This window comes from Pteropus medius, unplaced genomic scaffold (genome assembly GCF_902729225.1).
Source record: "Pteropus medius unplaced genomic scaffold, Ma_sr-lr_union100, whole genome shotgun sequence".
Lineage (NCBI taxonomy): Eukaryota > Metazoa > Chordata > Mammalia > Chiroptera > Pteropodidae > Pteropus > Pteropus medius.
Genome location: NW_024349227.1, coordinates 504,324 through 524,831, shown reverse-complemented (window position 1 = coordinate 524,831; position 20,508 = coordinate 504,324). Strand labels below are relative to the sequence as shown.

The 20,508-nt window shown below is 43.9% G+C and overlaps 1 protein-coding gene and 1 pseudogene across 2 annotated transcripts; one reads left to right on the top strand and one right to left on the bottom strand.

Annotated features, from left to right (window-relative positions):
- Nucleotides 1–3,117: 3,117 nt before the first annotated feature.
- On the bottom strand, nucleotides 3,118–20,161 carry EIF2D (eukaryotic translation initiation factor 2D). Of its 2 annotated transcripts, XM_039881731.1 has the most exons (15): nucleotides 19,904–20,161; nucleotides 18,819–19,009; nucleotides 17,704–17,787; nucleotides 17,113–17,203; nucleotides 14,221–14,328; nucleotides 12,395–12,651; nucleotides 11,806–11,923; nucleotides 10,014–10,059; nucleotides 9,508–9,611; nucleotides 9,254–9,385; nucleotides 8,799–8,888; nucleotides 8,005–8,100; nucleotides 6,827–6,947; nucleotides 4,829–5,003; nucleotides 3,118–3,312 (listed from the first exon to the last, which is right to left on the bottom strand). In XM_039881731.1, exons 1-15 carry the CDS (start codon nucleotides 19,957–19,959, stop codon nucleotides 3,242–3,244), a joined length of 1,740 nt encoding a protein of 579 aa, XP_039737665.1. In that variant the 5' UTR covers nucleotides 19,960–20,161; the 3' UTR covers nucleotides 3,118–3,241. The 2 variants fall into 2 exon arrangements, with proteins under 2 accessions (XP_039737665.1, XP_039737666.1); XM_039881732.1 differs by lacking the exon at nucleotides 6,827–6,947.
- On the top strand, nucleotides 10,452–10,566 carry LOC120618032 (uncharacterized; annotated as a pseudogene).
- Nucleotides 20,162–20,508: the final 347 nt, after the last annotated feature.

Sequence of the window (20,508 nt, the reverse complement as noted above, 5' to 3'; positions counted from 1 at the left end):
ACATCTTCCTGTTGGTTGTGTGGGAGGAGGGTTAAACACAGAGACAATGGCGGCTGTTCCTCCAGGCCTCTCCCTAAAACCACACAACTTATTTTCTTCTTGTATGTCTCTGCCACCTCCTGAGCCACTGTCTCTCCACCACAGCCTAGGGTGAGTGCCTGCAAGAGAGTGAGTCTGTGTATGGGTCCTTTAAGAGGATATCTGGTTTTCTAGTAGCCCTCTATCTCACCCAGATGGATGGAATCCCTAATTTTCACAGCCAGATTTTGTGGGGGCTCCTCTCCCTGGCACTGGTGCTCCACAAGCTGAGGATCTCGGTGTGGAACTGGGATCCCTTGCTTTTCGGTGGTGGGAGGGACCTCTGCAGCTGAGTCTCTCTCCCAATTCTCAACCAATACGTGGGGCCAGCCCATTTCACATCCCTGCTCCTCCTACCAGTCTTGACGTCGCTTCTTTATATCCTTAGTTGTAGGACTTCTGTTCGGCTAGTCTTCAATTGGTTCTCCTGGTTGATTGTTCTATAATTTAGTTGTAATTTTTGATGTGGTCGCGGGAGGTGAGCACGGCATTTACCTACGCCACCATGTTGACTGGAACGCATATGTATCTTTTCAAATTAGTGTTTTCATTTTCTTTGGATAAACACCCAGAAGTGGAATTGCTGTGTCATATGGTAGATTTACTTTTAGTTTTCCATACTATTTTCCATAGTAGCCACACCAATTTACACTCCCACCAACAGTGCACAAGTGTTCCCTTTTCTCCACATTTTCTCCAACACTGATTGACTTTTTGATAATAGCCATTCTGAGAGTTCTAAGGTAGTATCTCATTGTGGTTGATTTGTATTTCCCTGATGATTAGTGATGCTGAGCATCTTTTCATATGTCTGTTGACCATCTGTATATCTTCTATTTCTTAAGATTACAGTCATATCTCATTTTATTGTGCTTCACAGATAGATATTGCCTTTTTTACAAATTGAAGGAAAGACCATCAAGATTATGACTTAATTTATTGTGGTACTCGCTTTATTATGGCGGTCTAGAACCAAATCCAAAATATCTCTAAGGCATGCCTGCATTTCAAAATGAGATAGATAGGAATGTGGTTGAAAGTTTAAAATCATCTCACCTGGAGAAAGGGCTAGCTTAGATGACCAAAATGGTCCTTTCATTTTAGCATTATCTAACTTCCAACAAAGGAACATTTCAGAAATCGGAAACAATCAAATAAAAGTTACTAAAAAGAAATTCTTGCCTGTTTTCCTGTATTGATCACACATAATGCAATAAATGGGGACCCTCTGGCTCCAGGGGCTCATCAGAGCTCATTCAGCTCACTCCCTAACTCCCTGTAGGAGAAAATGTCCAATTCACCTTCCTAAAATGACCCAAAAATGGTGCACATCTGTAACATTTGTTTGCCACAAAGAAATATATCTTTTGTTAATTTTGCCAAAACCTAGAAATGAACCAGTTTCTGCTTTTCATTGAAACTCTTTTGGTTTACGTTCAAACATGGGATTAAGTTAAAAGTTTTAAGTTTGACCCTGACATAGATTATTTGGCTTACCACAAGGAAAAAAGACTCCATTACACAGCCTAACTCTCCCCTGCCTTCTTACATGTACCTATGTGTTCATGAGGAGGAAAGGGAAGATGACTCAATGCAAACTTGTCACCATTACCAGAAAAACCATTCAAAGGACAGGTCTTGACAGCACTGTGTCATAGCAGATTCGTGTGTTAAACCAGTTAAGAGCCTTGTTCATTTTAGACCCAGCACCTCATTTACTGGCTTGGTGTCTTAGCAAGGATTAATAAGGCAAGACACAACCTCTCTGAGCCTCCAATCCCATCACGGTTGTGCAAAACAAATCACGGTTGTGAAAGGCCTTTATAAAGTAGTACATGTTACTTGTATTCATCTAAGGACCACAGTTCATTACTACTATACGTATCATACTCCCTCAGATCAAACTCTGCCTGTTCAAAGGTTTTATTGTAATAGAATCTTGTTTGGGGTCAATTTCTAGACATCCCTTTCTCGGTTCCATATGCTCATGCCAGCAGAGAGAGGACTAGTAAAATGAAGTTTATTTACAGCCAGTCACAAGTGAAAAGGTCTATTATTCTGGATCTAATAAAGAAAGGTAGGAGGCGTCACACACACATACCCATCCCTTTCTTTTCAAGCCCCAGATGGATAATGTGTGAATATTATGAATATTTTTCAAGTCTTTCTTTTAAAAAGTGAGATGAAAAAGAAATAAACTTAAGTGTAATTGTTTTTTGATGGTAAAACCAAAGAACTCCAAAGGAATTCAGCTCAGCCCTTACTCCTTCACATTGTACAAGGAAAGATGTGGTCATATAAATGACTTCTGTGAACTAAGCAGAGACCAAAGCAGTGGTTCTGAACCTTTTTGGCATCAAGTGATCCCATTGGGAATTCGACAAAAATAACCTCTCTCAGGAAAATGATCAAACAAAATCTTGCACACTATTTCAGGGAGTTCATGGATCCTCTGAAGACCAACCAAAGACTGCTTCTAGCCCCGGGTTAAGAAGTTTGGGGCTAAAGAAAACATTTATTGGGTAAGACTTCACTGTAACAAAGCCATCATCATACAGCAGTTAGTGGCAGTGTGCCAGCAATGGGTAAAAATCACTGTACAAAAACCCCTGTCCTAATGTACTTTTATTGCTTATTTTTATAGTCTAAATTACGCTGCAATTCAGGGCCAATCCTTGCTTCTTTTGCCTTGATTGATGACAGAGAACAGCTTGGTTCAGTTTTCTATATGAATAACCCTTTAGAGATAGGAAGGAAAGGATCTGTTTTGGGGCTAGGAGGTTAATTAGGTAGTAGGAACAGATGAGCAAGAGGCTGTGGAATATTTTGCAGAGGGACTGTAAAATAACAGGAAGGCCCCACCTGCCTGAACTTTGAATGGGCTGTCTGACCTTGAAAGTAGGGGAGTAACTAAAACCACTGAAACCACATGAATGAAAAAGGCAATCTACGATGGCCCCTTCCGTCAATTTAAAATGGCTTTTAACTTGAAAATTTAGTACATTTTAGCTAACCGGAGGAAACAAGATGGAAATCAGATTTAGATTAGAATAAAAATTTATTTTGGTAAAGAATTATATATTTTTTATTTGCAAAAGCTGAAAATGCTTCTATAAATGACCAGCCCAGAGCTTGTATTTCCACTGCATTAAACAAGTGTCTGTCATTTCTTCTTGCCAGGTTTGGGGGCCTTTTCTAGGCCTTGGATGTGTTTTCGAGGAAGGTGATATTCTTCTATAATCCAAAAAGCAGAAACTCATCAATGGGCTATAACCCTGCTCTCTCCTCCCCCAGCTCCCCGTTTGTCTCACAATGTCCCTTCTTGGCCCTGATCCCCATGGACCCCAATCCACACAGCTATCTCCTGGCCCTCTCATCCCTCCGTGCATTCATTCCTGTTGTCAGACAGCCTCTGTTCAAATGATTTCCACCGTGTGATCTGCTCTTCTACTCCCAGCTCTAACCCTGCTCCTATAGAAAGCCTTCTGGGATGGACCATTTCTCCTTATACTTCGAGGCTGAAGTGCATAGTTCAATACTTTCACATTGATAGCTACTTGCAAGGTGTACTTCAGGGATTTAGAATTTTCTCATGAGAGAGAATGTGTGTGTGCGTTCAGTCGTGTGTTTGTTTATTTTCCTCTGTATTTCTTTTCAGCATCTCATATGGGGTTCTTAGCTTAAAAAGGCTCAATTCAAAGTTAACTGCTGGGTACTGCCTTAAATTTGCTCATTGAGCATTTACTATATGCCAGGCCCCAAGCATGAAAAAAGAATGAAAGCAAGGTCTCTGACTCAAGAGGAGGTTCTACGAGGAGGTTCAGACATTAGAAAAAATTAGCCAAGTAGCAAACACTAACTAGAAATATAAACACAACTGGAAAGTGCTATGTTAGCAATTTTTCAAACACCAATTTAAGAAAACAGAAAAAAAAAAAAAATAAGACATGTCTGAGAAAGGCTTCCTGCATCCCCTAAGCCGGCCAATGAGTCTTTAGGATTGGGCTGTGGGAAGCACACCAGGTGAGCCCCCAAGTGTGAATGTGCACAGTGTGTCTGGGGAGCAGCGGGACACCAGCATGCCTGAGGGTAGGATGGGGGAGCGGCCAGAGAACCTGACTGGAAGACTGGGGTTGGACTGGGAGGGTCCAGTTTACTGAGCTTAGGAGTTTATTCTGAAGGCATTGAAAAGGCATAAAAAATTTTTTAGAGGGGAGTGATATGATCACATTGTTTCTGAAAGTTGACTCAGGCAGAGATGTGGAGGATGGCTTGAACTGAGGACAAACTACAAGCTTGGTGACCCAGAGCTGGTAAAGAAGTTAGGCTCTGGAGTCTGACAAATAAAAGTTCAGAGCCCAGCTGCAGCACTCGATAGCTGAGTATCTCAGGGCGAGGTACTGAACCTCAGTTTCTTCATCTGCAAAACAGAAACAGTTCTGAAGCATCACTATGACTGAGAGAGACGGTGCCCGCAAAAAGCCCAGCAAAGTGCCTAGCACAGTTTGGGTGCTCCACAAATGTCTTGTAAAAAGGGAACCAGGAAGAAAACTATAGTATGGTGGAGAAAACATTGAATTTGGGGGCCAAAGGATCTGGTTCAAACGTTGGCTCTACCTCTTGCTGCCTGATAAGAAGCATACAGCCATATACATATAGAGGTTTTGTGATAACTAGAGTGAGCTGAGTTGGTGGGTAGATTTTGGCCAAGTTAGACCAATGTCCCTCCTTCTTCAGAGGGGATGCTCACCAAGCAACAGCCGGCCAAGGTGGTGGACCTGGTTTCCCTGGATCTGGACCTGCAGGCTGTCTTTGGCCCCAGGAGCAGGAGTGACAGTGGTGCTAGCCTGGCATCGCTGCTGGAGTATGGCAGCCACTGTCCACGGGTCCAGACCATATGCCTCCAAGTTCCGGACCACAGTAACCTGGGGGAAACAGAAGACTGATGGTGGGTGTGGACCACATGCCCTCCCTCCAGAACCTTGTAGAGCTGCAGCAGCCTCCTCACACTCTATGCTCACCACCCCTACAACCATGGTACCCTTTCATCCAAATAATTTATTTTTGTGCTTCTAAATCGATTCTTTCTACCCCAGCTAATAAATGCCTTATATTTTTAGTGAGATAGATACTCTCTACCCTGCGTATAACATATACTTTTTAAAAAATATTTTTATTATGGAGAATTTAAAACATAAATAAAAGTAGAATAGTACAATGAGCTCCCATGTACCCATCATCAGTTTCAAGAATTATCAACTCGTGACCAACCCTGATTGATCTATATTCTCATCGACACCCCCACTCCTGTATTCCTTTAAAGCAAATCCTCCTATACATCAGACCATTTCATCTACAAATATTTCAGTATGTATCTCCAAAACATAAGGGCTCTTTTTAACGTAAAGATGAAACCATCATCACACCTAAAAATAAACAATAATTCCTTAATACCAAGTATCTCATCAGTAAAACATGCATTTTTTTATTTTTCACCAGCTTCACAAATGACAAGTATGTGACTCTGATCTCTCTCACACACACACAAACACACACACACACACACACATTCTTAAAAGTCACAATTCTCCCTTTTTTTTAAAACAAGTTCTCTCTCATTCATGACTAGAGATGGTAAAGTGCATCACTATCAGGAGTAGGTCAGGAAGGGCTGCTCTCAATAAAGTCTCTGTAAAGTCTCTAAAAGTTCTAAATAATCTACTCTTGTCAAGGGACTCCAGCCCCAGAGAATCTCTGAATCAGTAAAACATTAGAGGTCACATTTATTCCAACTCACTATCTAATGCATAATGCCCTGACTATACCTTCCTCTGACAAATGGTTCCCTAATCTTTGCTTGCAGACTTCCAGAAAATAACTCTCTATTTTAGAAAGCACAAATTTCAATTTTGGACAATTCTAATTGCTATTATTAATATTAAAAAATGAGTGTCTGAATAAGCTAATATACATAGAAATTGCTTAGGACAGAGTCTGGCACACAACTACATGCTTAAGAAACAGTGGCAATTGCTAATTATCATTAAGGTTATCATTACTGGTTTTCATTTATTGAATGCTTATAGGCCAAGTACTATTCTAAGTGCTTCACCCATCTATATTCCCTCACTGATTCTCACAGTACCTTAGAAGGGAGGTATTAATCTCATTTTTTACATAAGGAAACTCAGGCAAAGAGACAGTAAGTAACTTGCTCAAGGTCAAGCAGCGAGGCAAAGGCCGCAATGTGGACCCAGGTCTCTAATCCCAAAGCCCACACTCATAACTGTACCCCTAAGGCATACAGAATCAGTGCACTCCTTTTCCTGAGGACAGCTTTTCACATATTTGAGGACAGATGTAATTTGTTCCATATGACTTTGTGTGGCCAAGCTAAACACGATCAGTTCCTTCAGCAATTCTTTACAAGTTATTTTCATTGAGCGAAGCCCAAGAGATAACAGAATAAGAGCTGAAAGCCCATAACATGGTTCAAGAAAAAAATGAAAATAAAATCTTGTTTACCCCTGGAACCAGGCTCCACAACATCCTAGAGGCAGTGAGTGAGGGGTCAGCTTCACCTGTTTTATACAGGGCCCGGCCCAGTCACACAAACGTGGGTGCTTCATTAATGTTTCACAAATAACAAATAACATTTAACAAAAAACTCCAATCACGTTAGAGATACTAGACTTAGCAGAGACATTAAATCACCATTTTCAAACATTTGTGCCTTTTTAAAAACTACCTTTTTATTAGAGGCTCTCTGTGCTAGGGTGATGTCAATTGGGCAGATTTTGCCTTTCTTCACAATGGGCTCTTGTCCGGGAAAGGTCACTTGATAGGCAGGCTGCAATTTTTCCAAACATCTGAAATGGGCGTTAATGAGTTGTAGACTGATAAAGCCAACTGGAACGTTTCCTCATAGCCCACCAGAAGCAGGCAGTTGGGTGTAAGCTGATCTTGCAGGCAACTGTTCACCCTTGGCTGCACATTAGAATCATTCAAATCATCTAGGGAGCTGCACGCAGACCAATTAAGCCAGAAACTCTGACCAGGAATAGATATTTTTTAAAGCTTCCCAAGTGTGGCCAAAGTCAAGACCCACTGATTCACTGAGTGAAACAACTGCAGCTTGAGCCCTTGGAAACTGTCCGTTGGCCTAGCCTTCTAAGAATTTGCCCAGGCTTCTTTGTGGAGTCTACTGCCTGTGTCAAGACTCTAGCTTACCCAACCTGGTCAAGTGCCACTTCGCATTTCTAACATGTTCCAAAAGTGCATCTTTTATACAACGCCTTTACCACAAGGAATTCCTGCCTTTCTTCTAACTAGATTTTTTCCTGCTATCTTATATACTGAAATCAACAAACTTTTCCTATCAAGGGCCAGACGGTAAATATTTTAGTTTAAGGGCCACGTGGTCTGTTGTAACCACTTAACTCTGCCATTGTGGCATGAAGGCAGCCCACAGACAATACATAAATAAATGGGTGTGGCTGTGTTCCAATAAAACCATATTTTAAAAAGAGGTAGCAGGCCAGATTTGGCCCACAGCTATAGTTCGCAAACTCCTGATATAAATAATTTTCAGTTTTGGTTCTGTGGAAAGAAAAGAGTGTAAGAATCTTTCTTTGAAAACTTTAAGACAATACCCCCTCAGCCTTCTTTTAGTTTCTAAATCTTTTTGAAGTTCTTATTTTTAATTAGTGTTCTCTTTCTTTCTCCCTGTCCTACACTATACAGGCTCAAATCGTTTCTGAGACACTCCACATCAGAATTACCCAAGCCTGTGTCGGTGAAGACTGACATGGTATGAATTACAGGAAAAGAGTCGTGACTAAGACAGTGACAAGTCTAAAGTTCAATGTGATAGATATTAAAAGGAGGGGGCCGAAACGCTGGAGAGGGGCTGCCAATCCCCACTACCTGGTCAGGAGACTGTCCCACGGTAGCTTCATATCTGTATGCTGTTCACTTTTCTCTAAGATGCAGTCACATAGGATGGGATCCAATTTCACGAGACTAAAGAGAAAGAAGAAATAAAACAATCCCAGCCCCGCCCCTATGACCCAAGGGCCAGCTAAGGATTCATGTCTTATTATAATGTCCTTTATAGTCATTCAAGGCTATTAGACCAATTGTGGGACCGCAGTCTACAAAGCAATGCACCTATGTATGCTTTCCCAGAACAAGAGAAAAGCAGGTGGTGGAGGGAAAGTGGGATGGGAAAAATCAAAATCAGGATTCTGGGCTCAGTTCTTCTACTAACTAGCCATTATTAGTCTGGTACAACTTTTGACCATAAGGATATCTTTTGAAAGTAAAAAAAAAAAAAAAGTATGGAATGCTCTCTATTTGGTAGTTTACCTTCTGAATCCACTTACTAAGAAAACAGAGAAGACCAGAAAGCTACAACAGAGGAGAATTCTTTAAAGTTTGCATTTTATCCCTTATGATAAGCAGCGGCATATGAAAATCAGTAGTCAACAGATACAATGATACTTAGTCTACAGTCAATGTTGACAGCACGAACAGAGCTGAACGCCCTGGACTGGAATCCTAGGTGCCCACAGCCCGCGGTTTAGAAACCACGGTCTTGCATTTTTTCTACAAGGCTGTGATTTCCTACAAGCCCCTGCATCCCGACACCCTGCACAAATTGCCCAAGTCTGCTAAAGATGAATACTCACAACACAGAGTTCTCATCCCCATCGACTCACTTTTTATTGTCGGCATCAACCAGGTCGTTTTTCTTGGCGTAGTTGATGATGATCGTTCGGACCTCGCCACCCTCGAGAACGCTCCCCTTCCTAGATGAGAAGTGCCCAGGGGGTTAGCTCATGCTGTGCCAGGAGACAACCTGCAAACAGAGGCCCACTCTCCACACAGCAGGGGCTTTCCCCAGCCTCTCGACCTCTATTTTCTTCCCTTTTCCTGACCCAGGCGAGCAGGATCGTGTATAGAACAGTTATAGGCAGAAAAGGGAGAGACCTAGTCTCTCATTCACTTGGTCCTGAGACACTTTCCAGAGGAAAGAGGCTTGAGCTGGATCTGGGAGAAAGGGAGAACAGGGCAGGGCAGGTTTTGCCAGTCAAAGAAGAACCAACTCGGGCAGAGAGGGACTACAGGCCAGAACACCAAGCAGGCAGAGATGGGCTGCTCTCCAAAAACTCACCTGTGGCCAGACTCCTGGAAAAGCAAGGTCATGCTGGCTGGGACACAGTAGAGGGGTTTTATATCTGGAGGGTGATAGGGCTGTTCCCTGCTACCCTCCTGGACAGGCTCGAGTGTGACGAAAGATGTGATCCTGAAACCCAGCAGAAGGAAAGAAAAGAACACATTTTATACTAGTGTCTTGGCAAGTCCCAGTTCATGGCCCAGGTGCCCTGGGGCCAGCTGAGCTATGGTGAGCAGGCCCCCTGCACTCACCTCGGGTGTTTCCAGTCCACAGCCACAATGCTCTCCACCCCTTTGCTCAGCTCCTTCACCTGTATAATCTGCTCCTGCTGCATTTGCTGCAGGAACTTAGAGAGCTAAGGGAGAGAGGGCCAGGAGGAGGGGACTCCATCACTTCCACACACACACTGAGCACCTAGGATGTGCCAGACACCGAGCTAGGCAGGTCCTGGGGAGGGATGTGGGACAGTCCCTGCCCTCATCGAACTAGGAACTGGGAGGCTCCCACCTTGGGGAGTGAAAAGCTGCTAGACTAAGTGGTGAAGCCTTTCAGAATTGTGACCAAACGTAAGGGGGTTAAGAGGAGAGAGGGGAATGGGTGCCCACCCAACTGCCTCAGCCCAGGGCGAGTTTTCTCCTCCTTTCCCCCTATGCCTGGAATCAAAAAGCTTAATTCCAGCCTGAGCCCTGGACATGGACTTCCCCAGTGTCAGTACAGCTCACGCTGCGTGTGCCCATGCAGAGAAGGCGCCACTTACCTTTTTGTAGCTTGATTTCTTTATGTCCAGTTGTCGTCCTTCAGGGCTGATGGCAGATGGAAAAGGCAAGTTAAGCTACCAAAGCAGTAGTGGTGGGACCTGCCTGACATTGAGAGGAGGGCACTTTTCCTCAGCTTTCCTCCTCCATGTTCAGAAAGAGGCTGCTGTTCCAAATCTGGCGGCATCATGGAAGGATACAGACTTTAGGACATGCTCAATCACTGCTGTTCAACAGACCTTTCTGTAAAGATGGAATGTTCTCTATTTATTATCCAATGTGGTAGCCACTAGCCACACATGGCTACTGAGTACTTGAACTGTGACTAATTCAACCAAGGAACTAAATTATCAGATGTGGTTCCATAGTGTAGCAGTTAGCACGTCTGCTTTACACGTAGAAGGTCCTGGGTTCACGCCCCAGTGGAGCCACGGTCCATGGTCTACAGCCATGCCACCCTGAACACGCCCGATGTCTGATCTCGGAAGCTAAGCAAGGTCAGGCCTGGTTAGTACTTGGATGGGAGACCACCTAGGAAGACCGGTGCTGTAAGTGTAAATAAAAAACGAAAAATCTATCTAATTTTAATTAATTTAAATTTAAATAGCCACAGGTGGCTAGAGGCTATTGTACTGAATACAGCTTTAGATGCCTCTCAAACTACACAGCCTTCTGTGGCCTCAGAAATTCCACCTCAAGGTGAATTTTGCCACACTAAGCTCACTACAGCAGCTGGGCCTAGAGAACATACACCACAGGTCCAATCTGGCCACACCACCCACCTGCTGTCTGCAGTTGCCTTAGTGTGACAATGGCAGAGTGGAGGAGTTGCAACAGGGACTGTATGGCCTACGAAGCCGAAATATTTACTATCTGGCTCTTTATAGAAAATGTTTGCTGATTCGAGCTACTAGCTTTCATGGGGAGGGTCCTGATGCAAGCTGTAATCACACCTCCAAACTTCAGGGTTTCCTCATGGGACATACAACAGCGTGGGGTTCACAGGGAGCCCTCTCAGAACCCACCTGAATTAGAATTAGAGTAAAAACCACTTTTTACAAAACAGAGCAACATTCTCAAAAAGAAAGCAGCTCAGTCTCTGGGTAAAAATCAGTAAGCAGACCTGGCACAATAACATCTATCGAGTGCTGAGTAAATGTCAGGCTATTCAATCTTGACAGCAGTCCTGCACATGCTGGCGATGGGGGCTTGCAGAAGCCAGTGACGACTTCGGGTTCGCCCACTCCAACATCCTGGGGAGCTGGCATTTGAGCCCAGACGACTCTGTCTTTGAAGCCCAGGTCCTGTTCACAAGTGATACGCTCTCCCCTAGTGGCTTGTACTTGGGAGTGGGGCAGAGGAGACACACTGATTCTTCCTCCTGATACAACCTAACCTGGCCCACCTACTTTTCAGGACAAGAGCGAGGGGGCTGAATGGTCCAGAAGTCTTCTAACAAAAAAGCTGCCCCAGGACTCTTCCTGGACAGCACATACTGCCCGATTCATGACAGGTGGCCCAGAAATGCCGTCGCAGAGGCAGTGCTCTGAGAAAAGGCAGATTCTGAGATTCTGAGAAGCTCAGGAATTTTAACCAAGTCCTCAACAGCCTTTCACTGGCTAAAATTTAAGTTTTGAAAACTCAGGACCTACTTTAGTTGCCAGATCAACCCTCCACTCCATCTTCCCACAGCATGTCCCTCAATCAATTCCCCCATGGCATCTATCCTGCCCTGTCCAAGAAACAAGACTGAGGCCCATGCCTGGCAGCCAGCCCACACCGTGCCTTCCATACCAGCAGGAGAACATGTGGCTGCCAAGGAAAGTGCTGGTGAGTAATGGGAGGTCAGCCTTTTTGACTCGGCACTTCAAAGCATGCAAGAAGCAGCGCTGTAACAGTTCATCCATTTGCTCTGCAAGGAAAAGACAAGAACCACAGCCTTCCTAAGGGACACAGACTGCCTCATGCACCCACCTGGCTCCACCCCTACCTCACCCCTCAGCTCTGGCAGGAACACATTCCCAGGCTACAAAGTTCCCCGACTCTCTGGAGCACTGAGCCTTTAGAGAGGGTTGACCCCAGAGAAGGAGTCCAGCACAAAGATCCCCCGAACCAGGAGCCAATGCTTCTCTGATAGAAAGAAACCTCAGAAGGCTCTGTAGCTGGAAATGGTCCAAAGGCCAGAGCAGACTGGCACCCAGAGAAACACGACTTATGAGAAAAAAGATTCCCAGGTGAGATGTCAAAGGGCTGGTGTACCACCGTCAACAAAAATAAGGATGTTCTCCTCCTCTCCCAGGGCTCTGGTGCCACCCTAGTCAGAGGAGTGTGGCTTCAGTGTCCTAGATTGGGAGGAGATGACCCTTTACTCCCAGAGCTATACCTTGAAGGGTCTTGCTATCTGTGGGGTCTGAGTTCAGGCCCCCGATGCTGGAGTCTTCTGAGGCTTCCGATGAGGTCTTCTTCTCATGCATCTGCTGGACCTCCCCGTTCTCCTCCTCCACTCCCTCCAGGGCCAGGTGCCTCATGTCTCCTTGCAGAGCAGGGTCTGCGTAGCTAGATCCCTTCTTGTCACCGAGATCGGGAGGATCCAGGGCCAGTGGGGCAACGGAAGGTGGAGAGGACTTGTCTCCAGATCTCCTGGAAAAATCTCATTTCAGAAACACCAAGTAGCAAACCACGGCACTTTCCAACTTGGGCCAGGGGGTCAGCTGGGAGTACAGACACCACAGGTAGGGGTGTCCAGGAGAGGACAGAGAGCCTGGGCTCTCATCTCAACTCTATTTCCAATTCGAGGCCCAGATAAGTCCCATGCCTCAGTTTCCTCATTTCTGAAATGGGAAGAATAATTCTTGCCTCCTCCCTATCCCAAAGGAGTAATAATATTATTAACAGACACCCAGGGACAGAGAAAGATTAAAGAAAAAGTAGTCAAAGAGAAATCCCCAAAAGTATTCCCTTCATGTGAGTTAAAAATAAAACCATTTTGAATTAAATAACAAAATTAAGATCACAAATGCACCTGTAGGACCAGTTTGGTGAAAAACACCTAGACTGCTCAGACTGCCGAACCAGTTGTTTCTGTGTAAATTAGAATTCAATTTAACTTGCAGAGTAGAGATTACAATGGTTTATGCCACTAAACTTTAAGAAGACAGGAGAAAATGTGATGCCACATAGTGGAGCATGCAGAGAGGTAAAAGCAGAAAGCTTGACCTTGGTCAAGATTATGTGACTCAAACTAAGTTTTAACAGCTGCAGCAAGGCTCATTACTATTGTGACCGATGAGGCCAGAGTATGTTTAGGCTATTCTGAGCAGGTAAATACCATTAAAAAATGTTTAAAGGTCCAGCGTGAGTTGGGGCTGAGGCAACCACTGATAAGTAACTTAGACAACATGACCTTGATTGCCATTGCACAGAATGATAGTTAGAAAACAAGGTGCTGGGAGAACATCAGTAAGCAGCCCTCAAATGTCTGCTAAAACACAGGCTGATGAGATTGTACCCCAAGCAGAGCAGGGCTTAGTCAATACTTCTTAAAAGTGAATAACTCCAAGACAGGGCTAAAAATATAAGAATGAATCTATACCAACAGGCCACAACACTGGGCCAAAAGACCCGGTATATTGCTTTTGACAAAAGCACACTATTTAGTGTTTCGGTAAAATGACAAGAAAATAACGAGAAAATAAACTGGTATATGGCTCCAGAAAGCAACTGTCACAGTGAGAAAGTGTAAATTCCATACTGGAGAGGAGGAGATCTGTAATGTGACATTTGAACAACATAAAAGTAAGCATCGCCCTGGCATCTGAGGATCTACTCTGCTTTGATGTAGATTCAGAAGTGCGAATTGCTGAGCACTCGTCATGGAGCCAGAAGATGTGTGCGTGGTAGATAAGGCCAGATCAACCAGAGCAATAAAAATAAAGACTATCATTGTACTGAGAGGCAGAGTAGACAATCTCTAAGGCCTTCTTCCAGGCTGAGGATTCTATAATCCACCTAGAAAATAATCAAAGTTCTTTGTAATCTCTTCTCTGAAAAGGCAAAAAAAAAAAAAAATTGTTTCTCCACATTTAGCAATGAAATTAATGTTGCCTTAAGGACACAGCAAGGACCAAAATGCTCACTTCTGAATCCAGGCCTCATGCTCTCTCCACCCACACAGTTTTCCATAAAACAGAAGAAAAATACTGAACCCACCACAAGTGATCCTGGTAGGTGTGGAGCACAGAGAAGCCCCTTCCCTTCAGGCCTGAAGTCAGCATCTCAGATGTGGACATGGCAGCAACTCCGATGGCAACAGGGGCTCTACGGAGGAGCCCAGAGACAGGGGTCAGGCACAGTCTTTAAGAGGGCATATGTCAGGACCATCTTTCTACACATGTGCTAAAAGCACCACGATTGCAAATTTGAAGGATTCACTTGTATCACAAAACTAAACTCAGTCCAATCTCAATTTTCTTCAGTTACCTATAAATATGACTTTGAAAAATCTCATGACCAAACCTTCCTCTTCTGTATATGCTGTCACTGTTTTATTCTTAGCATGAATTAAACCCAGGTAGGACTTGAGAGGATAAAGTTCTCTTTCTTTAATTTCAAAACTATAAATGACCTCTCCTACGTTAAAGAAGGCACAGCCATCATATCCCAAAGTTCAGAAAGGAGGCCATTTATATACCATAAGTTAGGCTAAGAGGTGACATAGGGAAGAGAGAAGAGATAAATAGTGGCGCCAACTAGAGAAGTTCCTTCTGAGTTGGCTCTTTATAACAGGACTTGCTCTGCAACTATCTAAGAACTGGGTGTGTCCAAAATGTCAAAAACGACCACATTTACAGTAACTACAAAAACTTCCAAAGTCCAAATGGGAAATCTCTGTCATCGCAGCATTACTCAAGCACTGCTCACGCCTCGCCTGGAAGGATCGGTGACCAGCTGGATAACAGTCGAGGAATATACAAGCCTGGCAAGGTCATCTGGGCCTAAGGGAAAAAGGTTCAAGGGCAGAGTTGCCAAAACTTGAACTTAAAAAAAAATGTTTGCTAACTTTGTGGCTCCACCTTCTGTGCTCATAGGTCATTTCCTACCACAGAAACTTTAAATCTGGCTTCTTTCCCAGTTCCTAAAAGAGGGGTCTTTCTCTTCCACCCATGGAAGGGTCGGGAACTTCATCCTCAAACATGACTTGTAGTTTTAATAAACTCTTCTGTACTCTTATTCCCTGTCAAAATCCACTCCTAAGCTTCAACCCCACATACATTTGAAAGGCCAAACTGAGCAGGCCAAATACAAATCTCTGTAGTATTCTCCCACCATGGACAGAATACTGGGGGAGAAAACAACGACACCATCATTCTTTTTAACTGCAAGTTTTACTACAGGTCAGCAAGGAAGGAAACATTTCCATATGTTTGGTTCCAAAAGGTTCAAGGCAAACAGGAGATTATGAGTAGCAAAAATAAGATCTTTAAATACCAACCCCTCCCATACCTACAATCAATCAATCAATCAATCAATCATTCAGTCTCAATCTCAATCTCTCTCTCTCTCTCAAAGAAGCAATAAGTAGAATAATGAGATGTCATTTTTCACTCAGGATGACACAAATGAAAACGACCCATCCTATCCAGTGCTGGTGAGAATGCAGGGAAATAGGCTCCATATACCCTGTAGGTGGGAGTGAAAACTGATACAGCTTTTTTATAGGGTAACAGAAATTATGCATGATCTTCAGCCTAACAGTTCTGCTTCTTAGTATCTATTCTAGAAAAATATTGGCACTGGTATCCTTAGCGGCATCAGTAATATCGTCTGTGATAGACATGAACTGGAGGCAAGCAGCATGCCCACTGGGAGAGGACTTCTTCCATCGCCACATACGAGGTAAAGAGTCAACATATCTGAGCTTGCTGACGTGAAAAATGTCCACACTACCTTCAGTGAAAAACAATACAGAAAGTATAATTGTTTGTTTGTATTTTTAAACATACATACCCCAAATCATACATTTTTATATGCATTACAGAAGGTCAGCAAATATACATATCAAAGTGCTGATGGTTACTTCTAGGAGAAAAGGACTGTGAGGTGCGGGGGCTTTAGATTTTTCAGGATTGTTCATATGATTACTTCCTAATTTATTTTTTAAAAGCAGCAGTGTGAGGAGTGGCGCCATAGTGTAGTGGTTAGCACGTCTGCTTTACACGCAGAAGGTCCTGGGTTTGCACCCCAGGTGGAGCCACAGACCATATCCTTGATGCACCGGGCCCCCTGGATGCGCTGGGCCCCCTGGGTGCGCCAGGCCCCCCCGAGTGCGCGGGGAGGCACCAGGTCCCAAGTGCCAGACGTGAGCACATGGGAGGAGATGCCTTGCCTTCAGAGATCCAGTCCTTAAGGGGAGACGGCAACATCCGTAGGTCAGGGGTGGATATGGGGGAGGGGGGAATAAAAGAGAGGGAAAAAAAAAAGCAGCAGTGTGGTGATGGCTGAACAACACTATAAACATACTAAAAATCACTGAATTATACATTTGAAACAGGTTTTTATAGTATGTAAACTATATCTCAATAAAGCTATTAAAATAATTAAAAGATGAGGATGATGTGGATGATGGAGAAAAAAAATGTCAAGGTCATGAAAGGCAAGGAAAGACCAAGGAAATGTCACAGACAGGAAGAAGACAGCTAAATGCAATGTGGTATCACGGAAAAACTGGGGAAATACAGTGTGTTAAAAGGTTTGTATCAACATTGATTCCTTAGTTCTGGTAACAGTACTATGGTTATAATGTTATCATTATAGGAAGCTAGTAAGGAGTATATCAGAACTCTGTACTACCTTTGCAACTCTTCTGTAAATCTAAAATTATTTAAGAAAAAAAAAAAGAGAAGCAGCAGTAGCAGCAAATATACTTGGAGCAGATGTGTGGCTATTCCATAGGCTAATTGCCACTCCTTGCTTCTTCCAGAGGAACTGTTTTTTTCTTTTAATCCCTTATCTGTATACTTTGGAAGTTGTCATTCCCTGCCCTTTCCCCAATTTGACCTAAATTTTCCCTTCAAAGGCACAGTTGGCTGGCACAGTACCTACCTGTTTCCCACCAAGGCAATGGCACACAGGTCACCCTTCTGTACCTGAGGCAGACCAGCAGGGGGTACCACTAGTCCTGGCAGCATCAAATCTGCAATAAACAGGACAAAAGCATCACAATATATGTTCTGACTTCATTTAATTCCATGTTTTACTTACATCATTTATTCATTCACTCAATAAACATTTACTAAGTATCAACTATGTTATTAATAATAAAAATTAAAAACTGGCAACCTGAGTAGCAGACTTTTGCCCTTTGTGGGGGCTAGTGGTCAAATGGAAGCATCAAGCTGAGGGTCCAGTTCTATAATCTATCTTATCCTGGTTCCCTAAATTCAGTTTGATGATTTAAAGTATAGCATATGGCAATTCACGAAGTACTTTCATATCACTTATTTAAGCCTTACAGCAGGGTCAGAAAGGCCCAGAGGGCTCATGGAAGAAACCAAGTGACAGACATAACACACATGGGGGATAAATTTCATTTTTTCAAATGTACAGATGTAGGAAATTAGTACATTTCTTAAAATAGTGGCCCTTCCTAAGTAGGTTTCAGCCAATAGCCAGAATACAGGAAAATCCTCTTACCTGCTCCCCCCACCAGTTTTTCGAGCACTAGAGGCCATGTTGTGAACGTTGGTAGAAGATCGGGATAGGACCACAGGGTGTACACTGTCCAAAAAGAGACCCAGAAAACACTTACTGCCAAAATGTCAATCCCATGGGGAACTGGCAAAGCCAAATACTAAGATCACTTTAATTAGACTATAGAAAAGAAACTCAAAGCTAGAGAGAAGTTGTAAGGGGACGTCCAAAGAGGTTTCATTCTTTCGCAGGGACTTAAGAAATTGAATGTCACTTGAGACTTGCTCCACCTGGATTGCAGCAGCAGAAATTAGCCACAGTGGAAAAAGTAGGGACATAGATCCAATGAGGATTCTATTTATTACTTCAGAAGCAAATAATCTAAGGACAGGGCACCAGCCTGTAAGAAATTTTGAAACTTTCCCATGTTTATTATTTCTATTCCCTGTTTCTATAGGATTAGCAATAAAACCCTAGATCTGTACAGCAGCAGAGTGGGGGTTGGGTAGGAGTAGCATAAGGAGACTGCAGCCAAGTATAGAGAAAGAAAAGCCCCAAGTGACAAAGTAGGTGTCAGTAGCTACGGAAAAGAGTAACAGACACTGAGTCTCTGCGATCTGTGACAGAAAGCAAAGAATCCTGAGAGCCAGGCAGAGCCTAAGAAAGACTCCTGAGCTATCTCTACTGAAGGACATCACTAAGACAACTCGGTATGTCCAGCTTCTTCCCTATAACATATCTCTTTGGTATCTTAAGAAAATCCTGCTACTGATTGTTTTAAGAAACATTTTTTTACATGCCCTGAAATTCCACCCTTTTCAAGACTTCTGCTCCATCCCTAATTAACCCACTCTAAATTATTGTTCCTTCATTTCAGAACTTTACTTGGCAATCACTCTCCTTCTCTGTTAGCCCTTTCCACCACCACCCCCCCCATAGCAGTTTTGCTCTTGAAAGACCCAATTCTAGGGACATTAGGTGCAAAAAAATCCTTAAGGATGGTATTGGGAGATTTTCAACTTGTTTGTTTTAAGGAAGACAGGTTAATGGAAGAAATAAGGAGAAACAGATATTAGGCGAGGATTATAGTAACGGCTATCTCCATCCTACTGCCATACCTGTCGGATATAGATTTTTCTCCAGTTCAAATAGGATGGGGTTACCACCACTCACGTACACAATTACTGCATCCCCTCTGTGAGCATACAACTTCACAATATTGAGCTCCTCCTTTCCAGGTACTAACTCAGAGACTTGATCGGTTCCAAGGGTGGGGAAAGCAGCTGTCACGTCAGCCCGAAGCTTTCTCCTGCAGAAAGCACACCAGTACCTGGTATGAATGCTGCCGGGATGGCTTTTAATAAATACTGAAGACTCACTATAAAAAAGACTGTCTGATTTATGATGCTCTATTCGCACACACTCTTCCAAAACATCTAATGTCTCATTTATTTTCACATGTTCCTGGGGCATGTCCTGAGACCCAGTGAACAACCCAAAGTAGCCTGACGTTGGGAACTCAGCTCTACCTTCCTGACTCCATGCCTAGCCTTGGGACCCACTCCCTTCTCATATATGCTTGGTTAATCTGTCAGCTTATGATTTAACAGATATACCAGGGCACCAAGAATGACAACCAGAGAACACTGGTTCTAAAACTGCTGACGTGATATCTGCATTTGCAACAGTCCCGTCAAACATATACAGTTCTTACCACATGTGCCTTATCCTCTCCCTCTTCAACCTCCGTCAGTCTCACCTGCCAAAAGTAATCACTACACTTTTTTGGGGAAACTTGTAGTTCTGCGTGCTCCGTCTGATCTCTCCCAAGAGACTCTAAGCTCTTTGGAGGACAGGGACCCTGTGTTTCATTTTTGCATCCTCCACAACACCTTAAATAGACTGTAGTCTATAAGTGATTGAATTATGTTTCCTTTTAAACTCGCTAGAGTATCGAAAAGACGAATTACGTTTTCTTTTAAACTCACTAGAACATCCAAAAGACAGTCTGCGAGAGAATTCAGGCCTCCCTTTCACGTTCACCCTCAAAATGTGTCTAACTCACCCTTACCCCTTTCCGCGACTATACCCCTCGGCCTCCACCCCAGGTCGGCTGACCCAGCCTAGAGAGGGGGTACGGACCAACCGGGTTTGAGAGATATCTGGGTGCCTTCGTAGGCGGAATAGACCTTCTCTCTCTCACCTGTCCGACCCCTTGATGGCCGTGTTGGACTTGACCCGAAAGGCCTTGGCAAACATGTCTGCTGGAGTGGCCTGAGGAAGAAAAGAAGAGCACAGAAGCTAGGGGCTGTCAGGAAAACGAGAGCGCGGCTTCTTCCGAAACCGCAGCCTTGGGGGCAGCCATGCTGGGGCCCGACTGGGAAATGGGCCCGGCTGGAAACCCAGGCCGCGCAGCTTCGCCGCTGTTGCTGCTGCGGAGACCGCGGCCGCCCCTAGTGGCAAGACCTGGAACTAAAGCAGGGCGGGGCGAGGCCTACTCTTACGCGCGGAGAAGGGGCGACGCCCCACCCCTGCTGCCCGCCCCACCCCCCGCCCCGACTACCCGGATCTGCGCCTGCGTGAGCGGCTTGAGCCTTCCTGTCTATAGTGACCCGCCCCTGCCGACGACAGTTACGTTCATTTCTACTCCATCTGCGTTGAAGTGCGTTAAGTACGAGTTCTGCCCGCTCCCGTTCCATTCAATTTAATTCAGTTCTACAAAATTAATTGAACGCCTGTGTTTTATTAAACTTGCAGGCTTCTTAAATGTTTTTCTTAAGGGTTTTTTTTTCTAAAATTAAATCTTTA

Coding starts and splice junctions, on each gene's coding strand:
- EIF2D (XM_039881731.1), bottom strand. CDS start 19,959: ATGTTTGCCAAGGCCTTTCGGGTCAAGTCCAACACGGCCATCAAGGGG. Junction 14,329..17,112: donor ATTGCCTTGGTGGGAAACAG/GTAGGTACTGTG, acceptor GCTCCTCCGTAG/AGCCCCTGTTGCCATCGGAG. Junction 8,101..8,798: donor GTTGATGCCGACAATAAAAA/GTGAGTCGATGG, acceptor CTTTCTCTTTAG/TCTCGTGAAATTGGATCCCA.